The sequence below is a fragment of the Pseudorasbora parva genome, chromosome 11, assembly GCF_024679245.1.
Source record: "Pseudorasbora parva isolate DD20220531a chromosome 11, ASM2467924v1, whole genome shotgun sequence".
Lineage (NCBI taxonomy): Eukaryota > Metazoa > Chordata > Actinopteri > Cypriniformes > Gobionidae > Pseudorasbora > Pseudorasbora parva.
The window spans coordinates 23,244,100-23,266,160 of NC_090182.1; the positions used below are offsets into that span (position 1 = coordinate 23,244,100).

Sequence of the window (22,061 nt, forward strand, 5' to 3'; positions counted from 1 at the left end):
AACTTCCTTCTTCATCATTTTCATTTCCACTAATTTCATAAGTAAAGCAGAAAACTGAGTAGGCCTATTAAAAATAATTCAGTTTTTGTAATTATACAAAATATGTACGTACAGAAGACTTTCCTTATTAATGGGAATAAAAAAATTATGTCAGAGTTCACATTTCAGATCTATAAAATGCATGGGGGAAATTTAGTAGGAAATGCTGTTTGATTTAAATGTAGGCTATTGGAGTATACTACTGAACAACAATGTTTGTTTGTATAATTTATTGTAATGTAGTATTATAAGGCCTCCACTAGAGAGAGCCAGAGATCTAATAGGTGATAATTAGGGGTAACACTGTATATGATGCTACCAAATATGGAAGTTGTCTCTGTGTTATGACCATCAGAATTGTATTATGCTTTACATGCGCGCTTACATGCTTACAGGGGTGAGCGAGGCACAACCTAACGCAGGGTAATACCAGCATAATGAAACTTAGTGTATTTACTAGTTGCAATATCAGTAAAAAAAAAAAAAAATTGTGACAAAATAAAAAAACAAACTCTTTGGAAGATATCACTGAACATTTATTTAACCAGCAAAAGTACATTTCTTATGTTAATGTAATTTAATTTTTTTCCTCTCTATTTTTTGTGTTTATTTAAAATGGGTTAAAACTTCACACTGTGTTACAATGAGTCTCTATTAGAACTATGCTATAAGGCTACATTTATTAAAGTTCACCCAAAAATGAAAATTCTGTCAATAATTACTTACCTTAATGTCTTTCGACATCTGTAAGACAAAAGTTCATTTTCGGAACAGTTTTAGATATTTTATATTTAATCCGAGAGCTTTCTGTTCCTTCATTGAATGTATGTACGGTATACTGTCCCTTTCCAGAAAGGTAATAAAAACATAATCAAAGTAGTCCATATGTGACATCAGTTAGTTAATTAGAATCTCTTGAAACATCGAAAATACATTTTGGTCCAAAAATAACAAAAACTACGACTTTATTCAGCATTGTCTTCTCTTCCGTGTTTTTTCAATCCGCGAACAACGGATCAAACGGTTATGAATCAGCGCATCGATTCAGAATTCGGATCGCCACTCCAATGTCACGTGATTTGAGCAGATTGGCACATAGATATTTATACATATCTATCATGTATACATATCTATGGTTTTGCAGTTTGACACACGATCCGAATCATGTATCGATACTGATTCATAACCATTTAAATCTTTGTTTGCGGATTGAAAACACAGAAGAAAATAAAGAAGAAAATGAATTTATTTTTGGACCAAAATTTCTTTTCGATGCTTCAAGAGATTCTAACTAACCCACTGATGTCACATATGGACTAATTTTATGATGTTTTTATTACCTTTCTGGAAAGGGACAGTAGGCCTAAACAGGCCTGCATTCAATGGAGGAACGCTCCCGGATTAAATATAAAATATCTTAAACTGGGTAAGTAATTATTGACAGAATTTTCATTTTTGGGTAAACGAACCCTTTAACTCTATCGAGAAACCATGAGAAAAGATTAATAATTGTATTTTACTGACAAAATACACTCAAATAAAGGATTATTAGGAACACCTGTTCAATTTCTCATTAATGCAATTATCTAATCAACCAATCACATGGCAGTTGCTTCAATCCATTTAGGGGTGTGGTCCTGGTCAAGAAATTTTGAGCGTGGCATGGTTGTTGGTGCCAGACGGCCCAGTCTGAGTATTTCACAATCTGCTCAGTTACTGGGATTTTCACGCACAACCATTTCTAGGGTTTACAAAGAATGGTGTAAAAAGGGAAAAACATCCAGTATGCAGCAGTCATGTGGGCTTGATTCAAGCTGATAGAAGAGCAACTTTGACTGAAATAACCACTCGTTACAACTGAGGTATGCAGCAAAACGTTTGTGAAGCCACAACACAAACAACTTTGAGGCAGATGGGCTACAGCAGCAGAAGACCCCGCCGGGTACCACTCATCTCCACTACAAATAGGAAAAAGAGGCTACAATTTGCACAAGCTCACCAAAATTGAACAGTTGAAGACTGTTTTGGTTTGATGAGTCTTGATTTCTGTTGAGACATTCAGATGGTAGAGTCAGAATTTGGTGTTAAAAGAATGTGAACATGGATCCATCATGTTTCCAGCCTTGTTACCATTGTGCAGGCTGGTGGTGGTGTAATGGTGTGGGGGATGTTTTCTTCGCACACTTTAGGCCCCTAAGTGCCATTTGGGCATCGTTTAAATGCCACAGCCTACCTAAACATTGTTTCTGACCATGTCCATCCCTTTATGAGCACCATGGTACCCATTCTCTAATCATGGCTACTTCCAGCAGGATAATGCACCATGTCACAAAGCTCGAGTAATTTCAATTTGGTTTCTTGAACATGATAATGAGTTCACTGTACTAAAATGGCCCCCACAGTCACCAGATCTCAACCCAATAGAGTATTTTGGGATGTGGTGTAAGATCAGGTAAAGTTAAGGCAGTTCTGAAGGCGAAAGGGGGTCAAACACAGTATTATGGTGTTCCTAATGATCATTTAAGTGAGTGAACAATCTGCCACTCACATGTTACAACATGTTACCCACCACATATTTCAGAGTAGAAAACTGAAACAAAACAGCTCTGGTCATGTTAAAATAGGCTACAAACATAAAATACATAAACCACTCTTTGTAAACAATAGACCTTTGTAAACAATAGGTCTAAACAATAGACCTTCCAATTGAAAAGAATACGGCCTCGAATGCTACCACTGGTATTAAAGTGATTAAGGCCCAGCATACGCATTTTGAGATGATGGTGATGTGGCCCCGTCCCTCCCTCCACTGATCTGATCTCACCATGCGAGAGAGACGTGCTGCTTCGCGCATGCGCATACGCGTGCGACTCAGTGTTGGCTAGAAAGAGGGAAAAGCAGAACAGCAACACATTGGTCTGCCTATGGCCGAACGAGCCACGGCTCTGAAATATCACACCAAAGAGAGAGTTTAACTGTAAATAATACAGGTGGACGCGACCAAAAAGGTAAGATATCTCGTCATAACCCTTTTTAATAAATTAAAATCTCTGCGCTTAGGGAAAGGTGTTTTTGTTGCATAGCAGCTGGTTGTCAGGGCTGGTTGCACGAACAAAGCAGTCCTGACACCATAAGAGACACATTTGTTGCCCTTTAATAGTCATTAAAAGCCAGTGGACTAGTTATAGGGCCTGTAGACAAGCCTAATTAACCGTTTTAAATAAATGCATACTGAGTTTATTATACGGACTCAAGCCCTCTTGTGTAATCCACGCGTTTTGTTGTCATTGCAAAGTCAGTACCGTCGACTAATTTACCCTTTCCTTCTGTAAGGGGAAGCCACGCATGGCTCACCATATGGACGTTGTGGCTTGAGAGGAGGACAGTATGTTTACATGAGGGCTCTTGAGACAGAGCGCTGACCGTTGAAAGAATCGCAGAGTCGGGTTGCGTTGATCGGTGAAGACATTGCCGAAGATGCTGAAGAGATTGGCCGCGCCGGCGTCATGCAGCAGCTGCCTTCTCGCCTTCCTCCTTGCCTTCGTCTCGCCCAGGTGTACGCTGTCTATCGGTGCCGACAAAACTATGGTGAACAAGGAGGATTATTATAGTGCCACGGTCAACGCCACCGTTTTGGACCATAGAGGCAATCCTCAACAGATGGTGACGAAGAATGACGGGCGGTACGGGCAGAATTCTCCCAAAACAGAGGCGAAAGGGATCGTGGTCGCACCTGCTGCTGTTAATGGGGGTGAGTGTACATGGACATTGACTGCATTGCTATTTTAAACAGGTGTTCAAAAACATTTCAACAGAAAAGATGCACGTTACTAAACAAAGTTATGAATAACGGTCTCCTGTTAAATATGAACCCTTTTGGGGTGAAAACAACTTAGTCTAAGATGATGTGATATTTTACGCAGGTGTTCAAAAAATATTCCACCAAGAACAGATGCGCTACGTACAGCTCTTCACTTATCAGGGTTAAGATGGTACAGGTCTTTGCTGGTTTAAGCTGGTCTCTGCTATACTGTTCATCCTTTGGCTTAGCTGGATAGTACTGGACTCCTAGCTTGACTGGCTTGAATGCCCGAAAACCCTTATTAAATCAAAGGCCAAGAGGCAATTAAAACTAGTGTAGGCTTTCAAATACTAGCTAGAAATCTTCACTTTATTCATAAATTGTGATTTGTCTTCACAGTAATAATAATATTGAGAACCTAATACATTTTATGCTTTTGCTTTATTTCATCACCTTTTCAATTATTTTTAAATCCATCATGCTTAATGAAAGATGACAATTTTAGAAGATATTTTGTGGGCTTGCAGATCAGAAACTGCCTGTGATATTTGACATCCCCCCATCACATGACTGTCAAGTCATTTCCTCTATGCTGTGCACAACAGAGAAATCTAGATGTTGAGTGTTTACTTTAATTTTGCTTTAATAAACTTGATTGAGGTATATGCCCTTTTCAGCTACTTGTGTAGCAGCATACTTTGTGGTTATTCAGTTGCCCTGCTTTGGCTGATTCTCTTGCTACAATAACTTCGTAGCTGAACTACACCCTGCGTACGATATACTTGCATAACCTCCTGTGAAGAGGCCCTGCACCGCTGTGTGCACTGTTCTGAAAATTCAGTGACGTAGGGGATAAGGGATACAAGTGTGTTGCTTTTTTTGAAATAACAGTCAGTAATACCATACCTTGCCCTCCACTGCACTAAGTTAGCAGCTCTTTTGTTTCAGAGCATATGTTAGGTGGCCTGCTTGATGCCAACCGTTGTTGCTCAATTGCTTTGCAAACTTATTTAATCACAGTCTCATGCATCTTTACGAAGCCCTAAAGTTGCTTTTTGCAGTGCCATGGCTCATTGTCTCATCAATCTCCCATTTCTTTTTCAGCTGATATATTTAGGTAAATTAATCTCCATCACACGGGATAAATAAATCGGTTTTCATTATTCAAAAGAACACAATGTTTGTAAATGTTAAAGGGTTAGTTCACCCAAAAATGAATAGTATGTAATTAAAGACAAACCCTAATGTTGTTCCACACTCATATTTTTTAAATTTAGTCCGAAAGCGTATCCAAGTGTGTGCACACTTTACTGTCCATGTCCAGAAAGGTAATAAAAACATAATCAAAGTAGTTCATATGTGACATCAGTTAGTTATTCAGCATTGTCTTCTCTTCCGTGTTTGTTTTTAAACCTCAAATAAAGATTCAAGCGGTCATGAATCAGCGGATTGATTCATGATTCGGATCGCCAATGTCACGTAATTTCAGCAGTTTGGCAGTTTGACCAAATCGATCCGAATCATGAATCAATCCATGATTCATGACCCTTTAGTCACATTATTAACCGGTTTATAGTAATTTAAAAAGTGTTTCAGTTTTTGTTTATGCTTGTTAAAATTTCGCTCGTTTCTGGTTTTTGTCCCTTAAACTGGTTCGGAGCCTTGTTCAAAATTTTGCTGAATCATTTGGTTTTTGCTCGATCCTCCTGTATTGAATGGCTTGAGGGAAGCGCAGTATCTATAATCCTCCTTAGGCTGGTTGGTGTCTTCTTCCAGTTTTCGGATGTATATTATTCTCTCTCCGTCTAACCCAGTTGTTCTCTTATACTCTGCTTGTTCAGGTTACAGGATGCTCAGAAATCACCAGAAATCCTTGAGACTGAGATTCTCTGTAAATCAATTATTAATCAATATTTATAGCACCATTAGAATGCTTATTGAGGTGCAGGGCACTTTGACTTGGTTTAGTGCCATTGTGGTAAGACTAAAGAAGATTAATATGTCAATGCCAATCATTGCAGACAATGGATCTTTACTGCTGATCACATTTCTATTTTCAAGCCTTGTTTTTGACGATTTCAGCAGGGCAGTTTTCTAAATCACGTGTCCATCCCTCATTGTTCTAATTTTCAGCTTGCATGCTGTTCTATTTAACCTAGTGTGTTGGATTGACCCGAGGCAGTTGTCTGACCTGCTGGTCATTATGCCAGTAAACCCAGTTGAGGTCATTAATCCTGATCCATTCAGGAGCTGGAAAAGGGACACCAGACTCTATATTTAATATGAAATATATTCTCAAGGACATTTCCACATCCATTCCCTTGTTTGCAATGAGGGAAGAAAGACAATAGCTAAAAGAGACATTCTATCATTTAAGAGTAAGTTTGCACAGTAAATCTCGAGCTAAACTTCCACAAGCTATTCTGCTTTTATTGCCATCTCAATTGGATCTGAGGCAAGGTAATGATTCTTAGTAGAAGATTGTGGATAAAGAGAGCAGAGTACTGACATAAAACCGTAACACCCACTTCCTCTGTTACTCTCTTCACTGTCAGGATTAGGGATTCGAATGATTAACCGTAGAATGATTAATTGACGATAAACTAATTGATAAATCTTAACAATGGTCCATTAAGCAAGGTCATCGTTAGACTAGTGCTTAGTTTAGAGGTGTGTGCGGCTCGTGCAAAAAGTGCAGCAGAGACAGATGTAAAAAATGAAGCGAGCATGCTATAGTTTCATATTCTATCATGTAGTAAACACCACAAAAAATGTACAAACAAGTAATAAGATCCTAAATGATGAGTGATGATCTTTCAGCACTGTTTTAGCTGTGCATTCCTATTCTATGGTGCATGATAAATCGAGACCTGTCGATCTGAGTGATCAAATCAACAGAACAACAGAACGACTTGTGTGCATGTGTTGTGGTGCTCAAGTAAACCGCCTCAGTCAAGCCGGCGTTCTGGAAGTGCTGTACTGTTTACATTATATCAACAGCGTAAGAGTCTGACACAGGCTAGAAGAAATTGTTGAGTAAAGTTATGGTATTTTAACAATGTCTTTCTGGACCTTGAAAGTGTTTATTCCATTGCTGTCTATGGAGGGGTCAGAGAGATCTTGGATTTCATAAAAAATATATTTGTTTGTGTTCTGAATATGAACAGAGTTCTTACAGGTTTGGAATGGCATGAGGGTTAGTAATTAATCATTCCTGAGTGATTCACTACATTAGCTGACCAAGAATATTTTTTCAAAGGCAGTCATGTTTGGGATGTTACTGCTCTCAGCTGCATACATTCAAAGATGAAGGGGGTGGTTTGTCTGTCTTGTCTTGTCATATCGTCTTTTGGAGTGACGGCAATGTTAACACTGATTAAACTGATCTTGATTCTCTACTGTGGGCACTGTGATAATAGTAAGTGACCTTTATATAGTGCTTTTTACAGATTGTTTCAAAGCAGCTGTACAGTGATAATAGAAAATGTAGTAGAAAATTGTAGTATTTTTTTTTTTTTACGGATTATTATTTTTTTGTATTCATGTGCCCTTGTAATCATTAACAAAAAAACATTCACAACAATTAGCAAACAATTAATCCAGTTAATTCCCGCTGGTCAGAATAAAGGCCTGTCCTACTTTTACTTGTTCTAGAAGCAGTTTCACTCTGATCAAAATATGGAAGAAAAGTCACATTTTCTAATTTATGCTGACATTAAAATTGCCTGTATGCATTTTGTAAAGAGTCCCAAATCAATAACTAAGCATTCGTGAGAAGACGTCTCAGTGCCGTTGTTGCAGCATAAACTGCTATTATCTTAAGATGGGTTTGACAGTCTAATGGAGGCTTCAGTTTAGTGTTGTTTTTGCTTTTTAAAAGTAATTTTAACTTTTATTTGCCTTTTTTCTTTCTTTTGTCACCATTTTGTCATTGGTTAAGCAGAATGACCATGTGCACATCATGATACAATTTTATATTTCTAAATACAAACCTCTATAATTGTGATTGTTGCAAATTTCTAGATGCTGTAATAAAAAACAATACTGGCTCTGATTTTAAGAACGTTTAGCAGATCAAAGGTTTAAGGCAAATATTGTTGATTAATCCATCTCTATTAACTATCATTATAAGCCATACAAGAACAGGCTGTTGAAAGCAGTTACTGAAGCTTGATAAATGTCAAACCAATCACCATCAACCTTTGAGCTTCAGCACTAAACAGAACATAAGATTTTGCAGTATATTTGTCTTTGAAAAATGACTAAGTCATCATATGCCTCAGTAAGCCTGTCTCACACAGAACAAAACAAGCAGTTCATTGCTTCCTGTTTGACTGCTTCAAGATTATATTTCCCCAGGAGACCTTGATGTATTCGTCTGACCTCTGTTTATCTCTTCTCCTGCTTCTCAGATAGCTTACCAGTGGCTCAAGTCTAAACGGTAGTCTAAAAGGTAGTGAGCACACCACTTTTTGGTCATAGTGAACAGGAGAAACAGACAGTGTACAGGGTCTTGTGACTCACCATTTTCTTTTCTTTTTTTACACAATTCTTTTTCCCCACCAGCTGCTGCCATCATTAGGGGTCTGGCAACAAAACAAACCACACTTAGCTATTGAGTAGTGAGACAGAAAATCACCTGCCAATATGCAGAGGTAATTTACCATCAAGCCAAAGAATATAGCAGCTTAAACCAAGACTAAGGCTAGTGCGGTGATACATAATTTGTGGTGATAAGCATCCTGTAGCATTATTCGCAGTGTCTAGCAATTTATGATGCTTGAACAAGCCCAAATGGTAGTAAATGAACCTAACATTAGGGCTAATTAGATTCACTCCAGGTCCTGTACATGACGAGTAGGCCAATGGGCATGTAACTCATTTGTCCATCTTTATCGATTAGCCTAATCGAATTAATTTAAATACTCGGGTTAGGGTTAGCTAGTGATATAACCTTGAGCAGTCACTTTCTGTTACTTGTTTAATTCTCAAGTTTTTTCTGTAATAGGAGAAAGATTTAGTGGATTAAGTGGTATTCCATAGAAATTATATTGTTTAGTAAGTAGGTCTGCACAATAAATCAAATTTGTAATTGCGATTATGGTTACCATGCCACGGTTACGTAATCGTTCATAGCTGCAATTACAAAATTCCACTTGCATTATTCGATGATTCGATGTCCGTTTAATGAAATATAATGTGGTGTCCATCAAAAACCATCAAAAAACTAGACTGTATGTTGAAATCCAATTAAAGATAGGAAGTTGCATCACGACTTGTATAGTGAAGGGCGATTTCAAAACATTGCTTGGTAAAGCCTCGGAGCGTTATGAATCAGTGTTTCGAATCAGCAGTTCGGATCGCCAAAGTCCTGTGATTTCAGCAGTTTGACACGCGATCGGAATCATGAATATGATGCGCTGATTCATTAAGCTTCGAGGCAACAGGAAGAAGTGTTTTGAAATCGGCCCATCACTATATGTCGTTATTTATTTATTTTTGCGCACAAAAACTATTCTCATCGCTTCATAAAATGATGGTAGAGCCACTGTAGTAAGATGGAATGTACTTGTAATGATTTCTTTAGTGCCTTTTATGGGTCTTGAGTGAGGAAATGTCATTGGTGTCAATCGAGTCCTTTCTGAGCTATCAGATTTCAACAAAAATATCTTAATTTGTGTTCTGAAGATGAACGGAGGTCTTATAGGTGTCGAACGACATGAGGGTAAGTAATTAATGACAAATTGTTTATTTTTGAAAAATGGAAAAAAATAACAAAAATGAATAAAAAGTAAAAATAAAGAAAAATGCAAACAATCAACACACAAAAGCCTTTCTGAACAGAAAAGTCTTCAGTTCAGCTTTAAACTGGTCCATGCTCTGTACAGCTCTCAACTCACTGGGAATGTGGTTCCAAAGCCGCGGTGCAGCTGAGCAGAAAGCTCGATCTCCCATGGTACGAAGCCTGGTGATGGGGACTTGAAGAAGCAGGTGGCCTGATGATCTGAGGGTGCAGGTGGAGGATTTCAGAGTGATGAGTTCCTGTAGATATGGCGGTGCATTTTTCGGTGATGCATTTATGTGTGAGCAGGAGGATTTTGTAGTCGATCCGGGATGAACATGGAAGCCAGTGCAATGAGTGTAGGATGGGAGTTATGTGATCATATTTACGGACTCTCATAAGGACTCTGGCAGTACTGTTCTGGATGTATTGAAGCATCTGGATATTTCTACCAGAAATCCCACTGAAAAGTCCATTGCAGTAGTCCAGCCTGGTGGAGACAAAGGCATGGACAAGTTTCTCTGCATCTGGAAAGGTTAAAAGGGGACAGAGTTTGGAGATGTTTCGAAGGTGGTGGAAGGAAGTTTTACAAATGTGCTTAATGTGGTCTTTGAAGGTCAGCTGTGGGTCAAATCGAACCCCTAGATTTTTGACTGGGGATGGAAAGTGATGACCTGGCCATCAAAGATGTAGCAGCGTATCTCAGAGTGCTGGTGAAAATAGCCACGGTTGCTCCTATAACCAGCAGGGGTTGTTTCATCTGCGGGTTGTTTTGAACGAGATGTAAAACGGGGACAGTCCCAGTTTTTGGTGTTCTCTGTCCCCGGAAAAAAGAAAGCGTTCTCCCATTCAGTCCCAGACAATAATAAAATACACCAAAACAACATAAATTCACAAAACACAGTCATTTTATTTGTTCGCTGTGATCCAAATCTTTATAACCCATAAGTTTGCGAGGAACAGATACAAATTTAGCCATTTGTCCAGTGATCTTCATCTCCATTCTCAGCAGCGACTGCAAACGTCAAATCCCGTGCTTATTGTGATAAATTCAAATTTCAAATTCAAAATCATACCCTGGTGAAGCATCACGACATTTACGGCAGTAACATTGAACGCTCATTGGCTCTCGCCTGCTTCGTCACAGATTGTGATATTGCGTGTTTCAGTCGATTTGTATTTGAAAAAAAGGAAAAACGCGCACCTTTACAGAGTGAAACCGGATTAATATTTTCAATTATTAATAATTTATATTCTGCTCTGTGTCTCATACAAAACTATTAAATACCAGCAGAGAGGACTAAGATTGCAACACATCGCTATTCGAACTACCTTTGGTACAGCTTTTGACATGTCTGCAATAAAAAAATTATTGTGATTACACTGCTGTCCGTTATGCTTTTATTTATTAAAACTGTATGCGTAAAACTGTACGCAGTTTTAATAAATGGTTATGGTGTAGGATTAGGCGTTCAAAATACCCTTTTAATGCTACTACATTAATACTAAAATCGTTATTTTCCAACACATTTCTACCCATTACATTTTATTCTCTTTATATTCTAAAGGACACTTTGAACAATCCACCTCGCATAACTTTCACAGCTGTAGCATATTTCACTCAAAATTATGAAATACACATTATTTGACAGTGAGGTAAATCTTAACTATAAAAAAACTAATACTGACCAATAAGGAATATGCCGTAACAGTCGTCGCAGCACCAGAAAATGGTGTCCACACCGTGAGCACAATCTGTTCTCTGAGATTGTTTTGCGCATACTTAAATGGCGCGCTCCAAAGCCAAATTAATTTCAGTTAATCATATTTAAATAAATCTCATAGATAAAGCTGTTTATTTATATTATGTTAGACTTATTATATATATATTAGTATTCATCCTAATTAGATGTATGCGTGTACAATGAATACAATATCAATGTGTCAAATCTAAGAAGGACTTGAATACTTTTTTAAGTGTGTGAAAGGTTCCTTGAGTATTATGTGACATGTAAACAGCCCAATGATTTGCTACAACCCAAGGAAGAAAAAAAATCAATTTAAAAAAAAGAAACGGACAGAAACCATGTGACGTGCCATATGCTTCTAATTGATCCAGGCAGGAAATGTGAGCTGGAGTAATGTTGGTACATTGATTGCAGTGGTGGTGTTGCCATATGAAGTGGGGTTGGAGATGGTCAGCATGGTTGAGGATGCAAATTGCCGGCCTGTGTTTTTCTTAATACCTATGATGTTCCTCTGTGTTGTCCATGCGAGTTCTTAATGTTTTCTCATTTGAGATGAACACGATGCTTGGAGACAAGCTGCTGAGAATCAAATTAGTGTCGTGTCTGAATGTAGTTTGTAGTGATTTGGTAAAGATTTACTCTAAACTTGGTTTATATTCACACAGATACTTAATGGGTTTTGTGCCGCTTCTGAATCTGTCTGAAATAGCACTGTAGATTTTGTTTGTTTTTATAGAAGCACTTTAAATCATCCATTAAAGTCTCAATGATTGGTTGAGCTGAACCAGAATCCTTTTCACCTCTTTTCAGCTCTAAGTAACAGGACATTTTCTTTTGCAAGTGCTTCTCTTGGAGAAGGCACACGTTGCATATATTTTACTTCCTTGTTTTTGTCCCTTGGGTTTTATTACCACAGCTTCTCATGCACTGAGCAGCACTTACGTGTGTCTTCATTGGATTTACTTTATGAAGTGAACTGCTCATCAAACACAATTTCTGCTGATGAGCAGCAGTTAAATATACTATAACAGCCCAATTATTTGGCATCAACGGTGGCAAATTACCTTTTGAACTTTTTAACATGCCTGTTTTCATTCGAGTTTGTATTATTTTAAAAATATCCTGATATTTCAGAAATATGCTATCATTTACACAATGGCAAGTGACCAGGATGGAAATAAGGTGCTAAAATGTAATGTTAACTTGAAAGTAATTGTATTACTTTCTTGTAATACAATTGTAAAATTATCTTTTGAAATGTTTATTATATACAGTTCTGTAATTTTAATAAACAAGATGCAATGTCTTCAAGTGAGACAAATCTGAATAAAACCACGAAACATTCTATGTTGATGATTTTTATTAAGGAGCTGGCTTTACTATAATTGAAACAATATTCTGAAGAAAACATGTTTTTTGTAACATGAATATAAATTGTATTCTAAATAATTTGATTGTTATTCATATTATATTATTTATAATATATAGTGCTGGACATTGACACATTTCATGATTTGGTTCCATTTTGATTTCACAAGCTTGATTCAGTTAAATTTGATGTGATATTGATTTATTTCAGGTACAGAATTTCAATTCCTCTCAAGGAAAAACATCTCTCTCAACTAATGCTGTAAACAGGGAAGCCTGTCTAAAATGTTAAAATTGTACAGTTTAAAATGTTAAACAGTCTAGACTAAAATATTGATCCTTGGGATTTAAGAATCAATATTGGTTTACCAAAATGAGTCAAGTAAAATGTCGAAAATTATATTCAATTCATATTTTTTCCCCAATAATATAACATTTTCTAATTGCCAAATTTTCACACCATGTTTACTTTACTGTTATATTCTATCTAATGTGACTTCATTATAGAAATTGTGAGTTTTAATACATTAAGGACATTAAGAGGTATCTTCCTTTTTTTCTCTCATCTCTGGCATGTCTGACCTCTCTGCACCCACATAGCCAGAACAAAATACACTAGGCTAGATGATGTGATGTGCTTTGTCATCAAGAGTTCTCATGTGCACCTCTGTCAGGATTGACCTACATATCAGTCTAACAGAGTTTTCTATTGTGGAGTTCTGCTGTGAATGAATGAAAGCTGTGTGTTTTATGTAATGATGATTTAAAGTATTCATTGTAGATTAACAAGCTGAAAATTGTTCTTCAGATCAAGCAAAAGAACAGTTTGCCAGCTGTTTAGGTTTGCACAAACCAAGTTGTATGTTTCTTGCTCCCACAGGGAGAGATACGAGATACCTCATTAAGGTATGTGTTATATGTGACGTTTATGTGGTTGCAATTCAGGTGGTCTGCTGGCAGGATTTTGTTGCTTCTGCTGATGGTATCTAGCATTCCTAAGCTTGCACATGCCTGTCGTGGTTTTGTCAACAATGTTAAAACAAAGCTAAAAAATGAGTGTAAGAAGGCAGATGTGTTCTGCATATACTTGAATTTAATTTTATGCTTGCAACTGTTTTCTTTCTGGGTAAGACTTGATTATAGGCTAGGTGTCAGTTTTCAGAGTCTTTTTTCTGAATATCAGTACAGGCAAAGGTGAAGTATGCACCTTTTACAGGAATTAAACAATGTTATGTACAGTATTTTAGTTTTACAAATTATATCGACTCTTTGTAATTGCTGTCGGCTTTATTTCTTTGGTTTATTTTGCCATTACAGTAAATTAATAATATGAAACTGACATTTCACATGTTGTAAGGTTTACATAAGTTCAAGTCTTCAAGCAAAGCAGTTCACATAGAAATTAACTATGGTCATGATACTGCAATAAAACCACGATAATATATGATAACTGAAAATATCATTACCATATTTGTAGGGATGCACCGATCCGATACTCAGGATCGGTATCGGCTCCGATCCGCCATTATTTGCCAGATTGGGTATCGGACAGACAGGACCGATCCAAATTCGATACTGTGCGCATAATATTCTGTGTTATTATTAAGCCCCAGTGCACCACAAAAGGCACAGAAACATTATAAAGCATCATCAATGATTTGTGCACTATATTATAAGTGTTCTGAAGCCATTCCATAGTTTAATGTAAAGTACAGATGAATATTTGAGTCATTAAATTGAAATTCACGTCAATGCTTCCCTCCACTGCTGCTGTCAGTCACTTCCCATTGAGCTTTCAAACTGTGTGTCGCGTTCGGTTACGCAGTCAACACGATGAAACTCTTTTCAAGATTATTTATTGTTTCTATTTTTATGCTTGATCTGTAGATAACACTCTATGGTTTGGTTTCTCAAAAAAATGACTACCTGCTTGCGTTTATTGCTGTAAATCGTTTTACTTTCTACCAGGTGTCTGTTAGATCACAACACTGGACTAGTTATTGTATTGTTCTTCACACACAGTAACTGAAATGTTAAACTGTTAAAATAAACGGCTTATAAGAATACTGCATAGATACACTAAGCGTCGATATATCTTGTTTTGAACTTCTCAATGCGGACTGAGTGCGGCGCACTGTAAGCGTCTATGGCTGCGAGCATCTGACTCCGTGTTGCTTCACGCGGATCATCGGGATGCGCATACGCGCTTTGTGCCACTCTATATTATAATACTTTTGCGCTATGAGAGCCTTATTAACAGCCTTTCTTGTTCTGCCCTTTCTATATGTTCCTGTATCATTAAAAAATGCACTATACATTTAAAATAAATGTAATTTCTTAGTATGAATGTATTTTGTGTAACATTTTACCAGATTTACAGCTACACTTATTCACTTACAGGGAGTGCAGAATTATTAGGCAAATGAGTATTTTGACCACATCATCCTCGTTATGCATGTTGTCTTACTCCAAGCTGTATAGGCTGGAAAGCCTACTACCAATTAAGCATATTAGGTGATGTGCATCTATGTAATGAGAAGGGGTGTGGTCTAATGACATCAACACCCTATATCAGGTGTGCATAATTATAAGGGAACTTCCTTTCCTTTGGCAAAATGGGTCAAAAGAAGGACTTGACAGGCTCAGAAAAGTCAAAAATAGTGAGATATATTGCAGAGGGATGCAGCAGTCTTAAAATAGCAAAGCTTCTGAAGCGTGACCATCCAACAATCAAGTGTTTCATTCAAAATAGTCAACAGGGTCGCAAGAAGCGTGTGGAAAAACCAAGGTGCAAAATAACTGCTCGTGAACTGAGAAAAGTCAAGCGTGCAGCTGCCAAGATGCCACTTGCCACCAGTTTGGCCATATTTCAGAGCTGCAACAACACTGGAGTGCCCAAAAGCACAAGGTGTGCAATACTCAGAGACATGGCCAAGGTAAGAAAGGCAGAAAGTCGACCACCACTGAACAAGACACACAAGCTGAAACGTCAAGACTGGGCCAAGAAATATCTCAAGACTGATTTTTCTAAGGTTTTATGGACTGATGAAATGAGAGTGAGTCTTGATGGGCCAGATGGATGGGCCCGTGGCTGGATTGGTAAAGGGCAGAGAGCTCCAGTCCGACTCAGACGCCAGCAAGGTGGAGGTGGAGTACTGGTTTGGGCTGGTATCATCCAAGATGAGCTTGTGGGGCCTTTTCGGGTTGAGGATGGAGTCAAGCTCAACTCTCAGTCCTTCTGCCAGTTTCTGGAAGACACCTTCTTCAAGCAGTGGTACAGGAATAATTCTGCATCCTTCAAGAAAAACATGATTTTCATGCAGGACAATGCTCCATCACACGCGTCCAAGTACTCCACAGCGTGGCTGGCAAGAATGGGTATAAAGGAAGAAAATCTAATGATATGGCCTCCTTGTTCACCTGATCTGAACCCCATTGAGAACCTGTGGTCCATCATCAAATGTGCGATTTACAAGGAGGGAAAACAGTACACCTCTCTGAACAGTGTCTGGGAGGCTGTGGTTGCTGCTGCACGCAATGTTGATGGTGAACAGATCAAAACACTGACAGAATCCATGGATGGCAGGCTTTTGAGTGTCCTTGCAAAGAAATGTGGCTATATTGGTCACTGATTTGTTTTTGTTTGGTTTTTGAATGTCAGAAATGTATATTTGTGAATGTTGAGATGTTATATTGGTTTCACTAGTAAAAATAAATAATTGAAATGGGTATAAATTTGTTTTTTGTTAAGTTGCCTAATAATTATGCACAGTAATAGTCACCTGCACACACAGATATCCCCCTAAAATAGCTAAAACTAAAAACTAAAACTCCCAAAAATATTCAGCTTTGACATTAATGAGTTTTTTGTGTACATTGAGAACATGGTTGTTTTTCAATAATAAAATTAATCCTCAAAAATACAACTTGCATAATAATTCTGCACTCCCTGTATGTGGTTTCCTTTATTTTTCCCCCACTAAATGTTTAGATTTTATACAATTGTTGTGCACTTGTCATTTTGTAACCTTTGCTGCTGAATTATTCACTAATCTAATTTATTCACCATCTATAGAAGTAGGCTATTTTTGTCATAGATTGTGATTTTATATATATATTTTTTATTTGTTGTTTTTCTTTGTAATGAAGTCTGTATTTAGTTGATTGTGTTTAACTCACAAAAGAGTGATTTTCAATTAAACACACTAAAGTTTAGAAATTCTACATAGAATTTTTAAACAAAACTGCATTGGTATCGGACAGGTTTCGTATCGGTATCGACAGATACTCAGAATTTTTAATATCGGATTGGTTCTGAAAAAATGGTATCGGTGCATCCCTACATAATTGAATCGTATTTAAATAAAAATAATTATTGTATTCTATTTCTTATTATTGGCAACCCTATGCATGGAACAAAGGAAAATTACTCAAATCAGCACATTTGTAGTGTAGTGAATAGAAATCTGACCAACTTTGAGGTCTCTCAGACCAGCTGTATAGCACCACCACCAGTTAAAAAAATGCAGTTTTCAAACTTATAACTTTTGAATCCTTTGGTCTAGAAAAATGATACTCACTCAGTACACCAGATTTCTTACTTCATACTGATCATGTACAACATCAAGACATCATCACATTACATTAAGACATTATCACGGCTCGCAACATTTCTAAATGCCTGGTAGCTTTTCACAGGCACTAAGAATTTAACTAGCCAGACATTTTTTTTTTAATGTAGGAAATTGGACTAGAGTCAAAATATCAACCAAAAACAAAAACACACGTGTTTGGTTCTTACTGGACTGAAATTTCTATTAATTTTCTGTTTTTTTTTTTTTTTTAATGAGTAGAACTGTCATCGACAATTTTCCCCACTGTGCATGCAATCTCTTTCCTTCAGCAACAATTATTTTTTTTTTAAACGTGAAGTAAAAGTACTTTGGCAAAATTACATTTCCTTAAAGGTGGGGTAAGTCTTATTTCAAAACCGTTTTTAGAAAAAGGGCACCGGCCGAGTGGAATAACAAACTTGTAGCCAATCAATAGGTAAGGGGCGTGTCTACCATTGATGGTGAGAAGAGCGCTCTCTCTCTCTCTGTGCACGTCATTATTCAAAACACACAAGTCACACATAAAGGACATTAGCCGAGAACTAGCCTAATATATGCTGCTTGACTATGCTCGTGTGTCATGTTAACTTGTTTGTCCATTTGCGATGATAAAGACCCGCTCATTTCCTCACCGTATGGAGCATCTAAATCTCCTCACTGTGTGCTTCAAGCATCAGCTCACACAATGTCTCTGACAAGTAAGATACTATACTCCTAATATATGTTTGCTTACTCTTTTCATGATCTATATAACCCTTATCCAGTCATAATTGTAATATGTTGTTGGCTGGACTGTCGTGCTTGTGTACTATAGAGTTGTTCATGAGAACAGTTTGATCGCTATCTCTAATCTTATATAATAACAACACAAAAAAACACTTTTCTTAAGAGAAATACATTATAATTTGAAAATGGGAAAACAAATGCAAACAATACAACACATTGACAACAAACCACGCAATAAAATATACTGAGTAAATTAACAAACGGTGCAAATAATCTTCTCAAACACAAATTGAGGAAAATATACTGAGTAAAAACGGACAATTACATACAAATAGAGAAATATGCTGACTTTTGTGTGCTGTGCTCTGTGAGAGAGTGCTCTGCACATGTTTATTTTTTTGTTTTCATGCATGTTTCAAATTCACAACCACTTTCACATTAATTATTCAGAGAAACATGTGATTGGTGGTTCAAAAGACCAAACACTGTGTTTATTGTTTGAGTTGATGACAGTTTCAACGAATCTGGGCACGGGGGGTGGAACTAATGATAAAAAATAATTTCTGTTTGGCTCAGGGGAACAACCCACGTGCGTTTCGTTGACGCATTGCTGCATATTTTGATGACGCATCCGCGCTGACCATGAAGCCTCTGAATGATCAATCGAGAGAAATCTAATACTTCCGAAAAGCTGAGATTCTCCTCTTTACGGTGCAGTTTACAACATCTAAATTGGATAATAACTTTAAAAGTTATTAAACATTTTAGAACGATAGTTATTTTTAGCTGCCAGCGGCTATCTCGTCTTTAAGGGTTAAGATAGCCCATCGGGCAGGCCAGTGATACATTTTGGTTGCCTGACCGGAAAACACATTAGCCCAGGACATCGGGCTAGCATTTTTTCAAGCCTTGATTAAAGTAGTGTGCATTTTGCTCATTTATGCAATCCCAATTCTTATGAAAATTAGCTCTGATGATCTTTTGACCAAGATGCACAGAAATGAACAGATTAAGCCACACAGAAATTAACAGATTTTTTTATATTCGCTACCATTCCTGAAAAATTCCTCTATGATGCTGACCATGGAATGCTCATTATCACAGTTGTAAACAATACAGTGTTCTTCTTTAACAAGAAAGTTCACAGCATTTGTTTTCATGCGGACCGTTAAAGAACGCAACACGCGTCTCGTGGACATCCTGTAGAATTCAAGATAATGACTTTGAAACTCCTGAAGTGTTTCCAGATAACTGTGCCATATGCATCAGATGTTCAGCCAACAGTCTGTGGGTGTGACGCCTGAGGCTGAGACTAACCATAAACTATATTAGCATTTAGTTATCTTAGCATGCTAATCTGGTTAACTTGCTAATCAATGGTTTTGTGTGCTCATTCTCACACTGAAGGCTCTGCTTGGCAGCCTGGTGAATGCGCATCAACTATATAGAGCGCACTGTTGAGCCACCTACCCCAGACCTTTCAGATCATGAGTTGGAATAATGTGTGGCACCTGTCTGACTGCAATAGGTACTGTGGCCTTAAGTGGTGCAGAATCTTCATTTTGAGTTCACACTCAGTTGAGCTACTGAACCCTAGCATCTGGTCGTCCGAGTGGCACACAGCGATAAGCAAACAAGCATGTGAGTTTGTGGGTTTTGTTTCCTGCCTGGTTCAACACATTTTGTCACTTTATTTCTTTATTATCTAGGTAAGCATTATACTAATCATTCGTCCTCTTCACTTTAAAAAATGCTGTGTTAAAAACAACCAAAGTTGGGTTGAAAATGGACAACCCCAGAAATTGGGTTGTTTGAACCCAGTAAATGGACCCATTCAATCAACCCAATTTCTGGGTTTGTCCATTTTCAACCCAACTTTGGTCGTTTTTTACCCAGAATTTTTTAGTGTTGGATTAAAATGTTTATTATTATTATTATTATTATTATTAGTAGTAGTAGTATTAATTTTCATTAAGTTCATTCTTATCTGAACTTTTTAAACAGAAGTCTTTTTTTCCTTTTTTTCTGCTGTTTTTGCTCTTCTGCCTCTTCTCTGTTGTTGCTGTCTTACAACTGATGCAGCTATATTTATTATTTTAATCATCATTGTTTAATTATTATTGAATAGTTATATATTTAATATTAGTGTGACACAAATATGTATACTTGTATACAATTTATTGTGGGTGGAGCAATGAAATGATGAAACACAGAAATAATAATAGTATAAAAATAGTAATTTGATGCAAGTTAAAGGTGGGGTAAGTGCTTTCTGGTAACCATTGTTGATATTTAAAATCACCAAAACAAACGCGCCCCTACACCCAAAAGGGTCTCGTCCCTATTTTCCACACATATCACATGCGTAACCCAGGTAACGACAATGGCAGAATCTGTGTTACTAATCCAGGTCGAATATTCAATGAAAAAGTCACCCCTTCCATCACAAAAAACACAGAGCGTTCTCATGAACAACTCGATAGTACACAAGCATGACAGTCCAAATAATGAACATATTGCCATTATGACAAGATTAGAGTTATAATGATCACAAAAACAAACTGTTCTCATGAACAACTCAATAGTACACAAGCATGATAGTCCAACTTACGACATTTTACAATTATGAACAGATTAGGGTTATAGATCATGAAAAGAGGAAACAAACATATATTAGGAGTATAGTATCTTACTTGTCGGACACATTCTGTGAGCTGACGCTTGAAGCAGACAGTGAGGAGATTTAGATGCTCCATACGGTATGGAAATGAGCGGGTCTTTTTATCATCGCTGAAGTGAGCCACAATACGATCACATATAGACAAACAAGCGAACATGACACACGAGCATATTCAAGCAAATGCCAGCATATATTAGTTGGCTAATGTCTGTTATGTGTGTTGTGTGTTTTGAATAATGACGTGCACTGAGCTCTTCTCACTGTCATCAGTAGACACGCCCCTTACCTGCTGATTGGCTACACGTTTGTTATTGGACTTGGCCCGATTCTGTTTTGTAAAACGGTTTTGAAATAATACTATTTTATTTTTGTTTAATTCCTATTATTAACCCTTTAAAATGGCAAACCCCTTGTTGAAGACCCCTGTGCTTAGATGACGACACGATACGTCATGTTAATTTCATTGTTAAATAAGGCAGTGCAAATGGCAACTTTGCATTTGTTTTTTTAACAAGCATTTAATAATTATTCAGTTTTTTATGGTTTTATGTGTTTGTTTGTTTTTGTTGTTGTTGTTGTTGTTTTTTTTACTTATTTGTATGTTAAAAAGCTTTATAAATATATCTACCCATATTAATTGAGACTGATATGTCTCCTCTGCTTGGTGATGACAGACATGCCCCAGATACACTGGATCAATTTGATTTTAAAACTTGCACTGATCAACTCTCATGCTCTCGTTGTCTGATTAGAATTTATAGAGACAGGGATTTCTAGGAAGCACATTTCCTCCAGCACTGCATTTAATTTGCGAAAACCATAATGCTCTGCCTAGTTATTTGTCCAAGCTCGCAGAAACTCAAAGGTCTTCACAGCATCCCACGTCAAAATAAAAATTTGGTTTAATCTGAAAGAAATATATTAGGCTACGGTTAGTCAGTGGATTTAGTTGTGTCTAAATGTAATAATACTAACACTAACACTAATAATAATGATAATTATTATTATTATTAGGTAATCTGCTTATTTTTTGCAAGGATCTTTATTATAAACAATGTTTACTTTTAAACATGTTGCCTTTAAATGTTTATAATAATAATAATAATGATACATTTTATTTGTAATGCGCTTTATATATAAAAAATCTCAAAGTGCTAAAATATATGTATTATATGTATTACGTACTTATAATAATTACCATCATAAATAATAAACTCATTGAATTTAATTAAAACTAAAAAAAGGTAAAGTAGTTCAAACAGATTTTGCTGTGATTTTAAAATTTGTACAGAGAACTGTACAA

At 37.0% G+C, this 22,061-nt stretch overlaps 1 protein-coding gene across 2 annotated transcripts in view; it reads left to right on the forward strand.

Moving 5' to 3' along the window:
• The first annotated feature begins 2,890 nt into the window (after positions 1-2,890).
• rnf130 (ring finger protein 130) overlaps positions 2,891-22,061 on the forward strand; it is a 64,867-nt gene continuing 45,696 nt past the window's right edge. For both annotated transcript variants that reach the window (XM_067457427.1, XM_067457428.1), the window contains exons 1-2: positions 2,891-3,047; positions 3,373-3,790. In XM_067457427.1, coding sequence (XP_067313528.1) covers positions 3,517-3,790 — 274 coding nt within the window. In that variant the 5' untranslated portion in view covers positions 2,891-3,047; positions 3,373-3,516. The remainder of the gene's footprint in view (positions 3,048-3,372; positions 3,791-22,061) is intronic.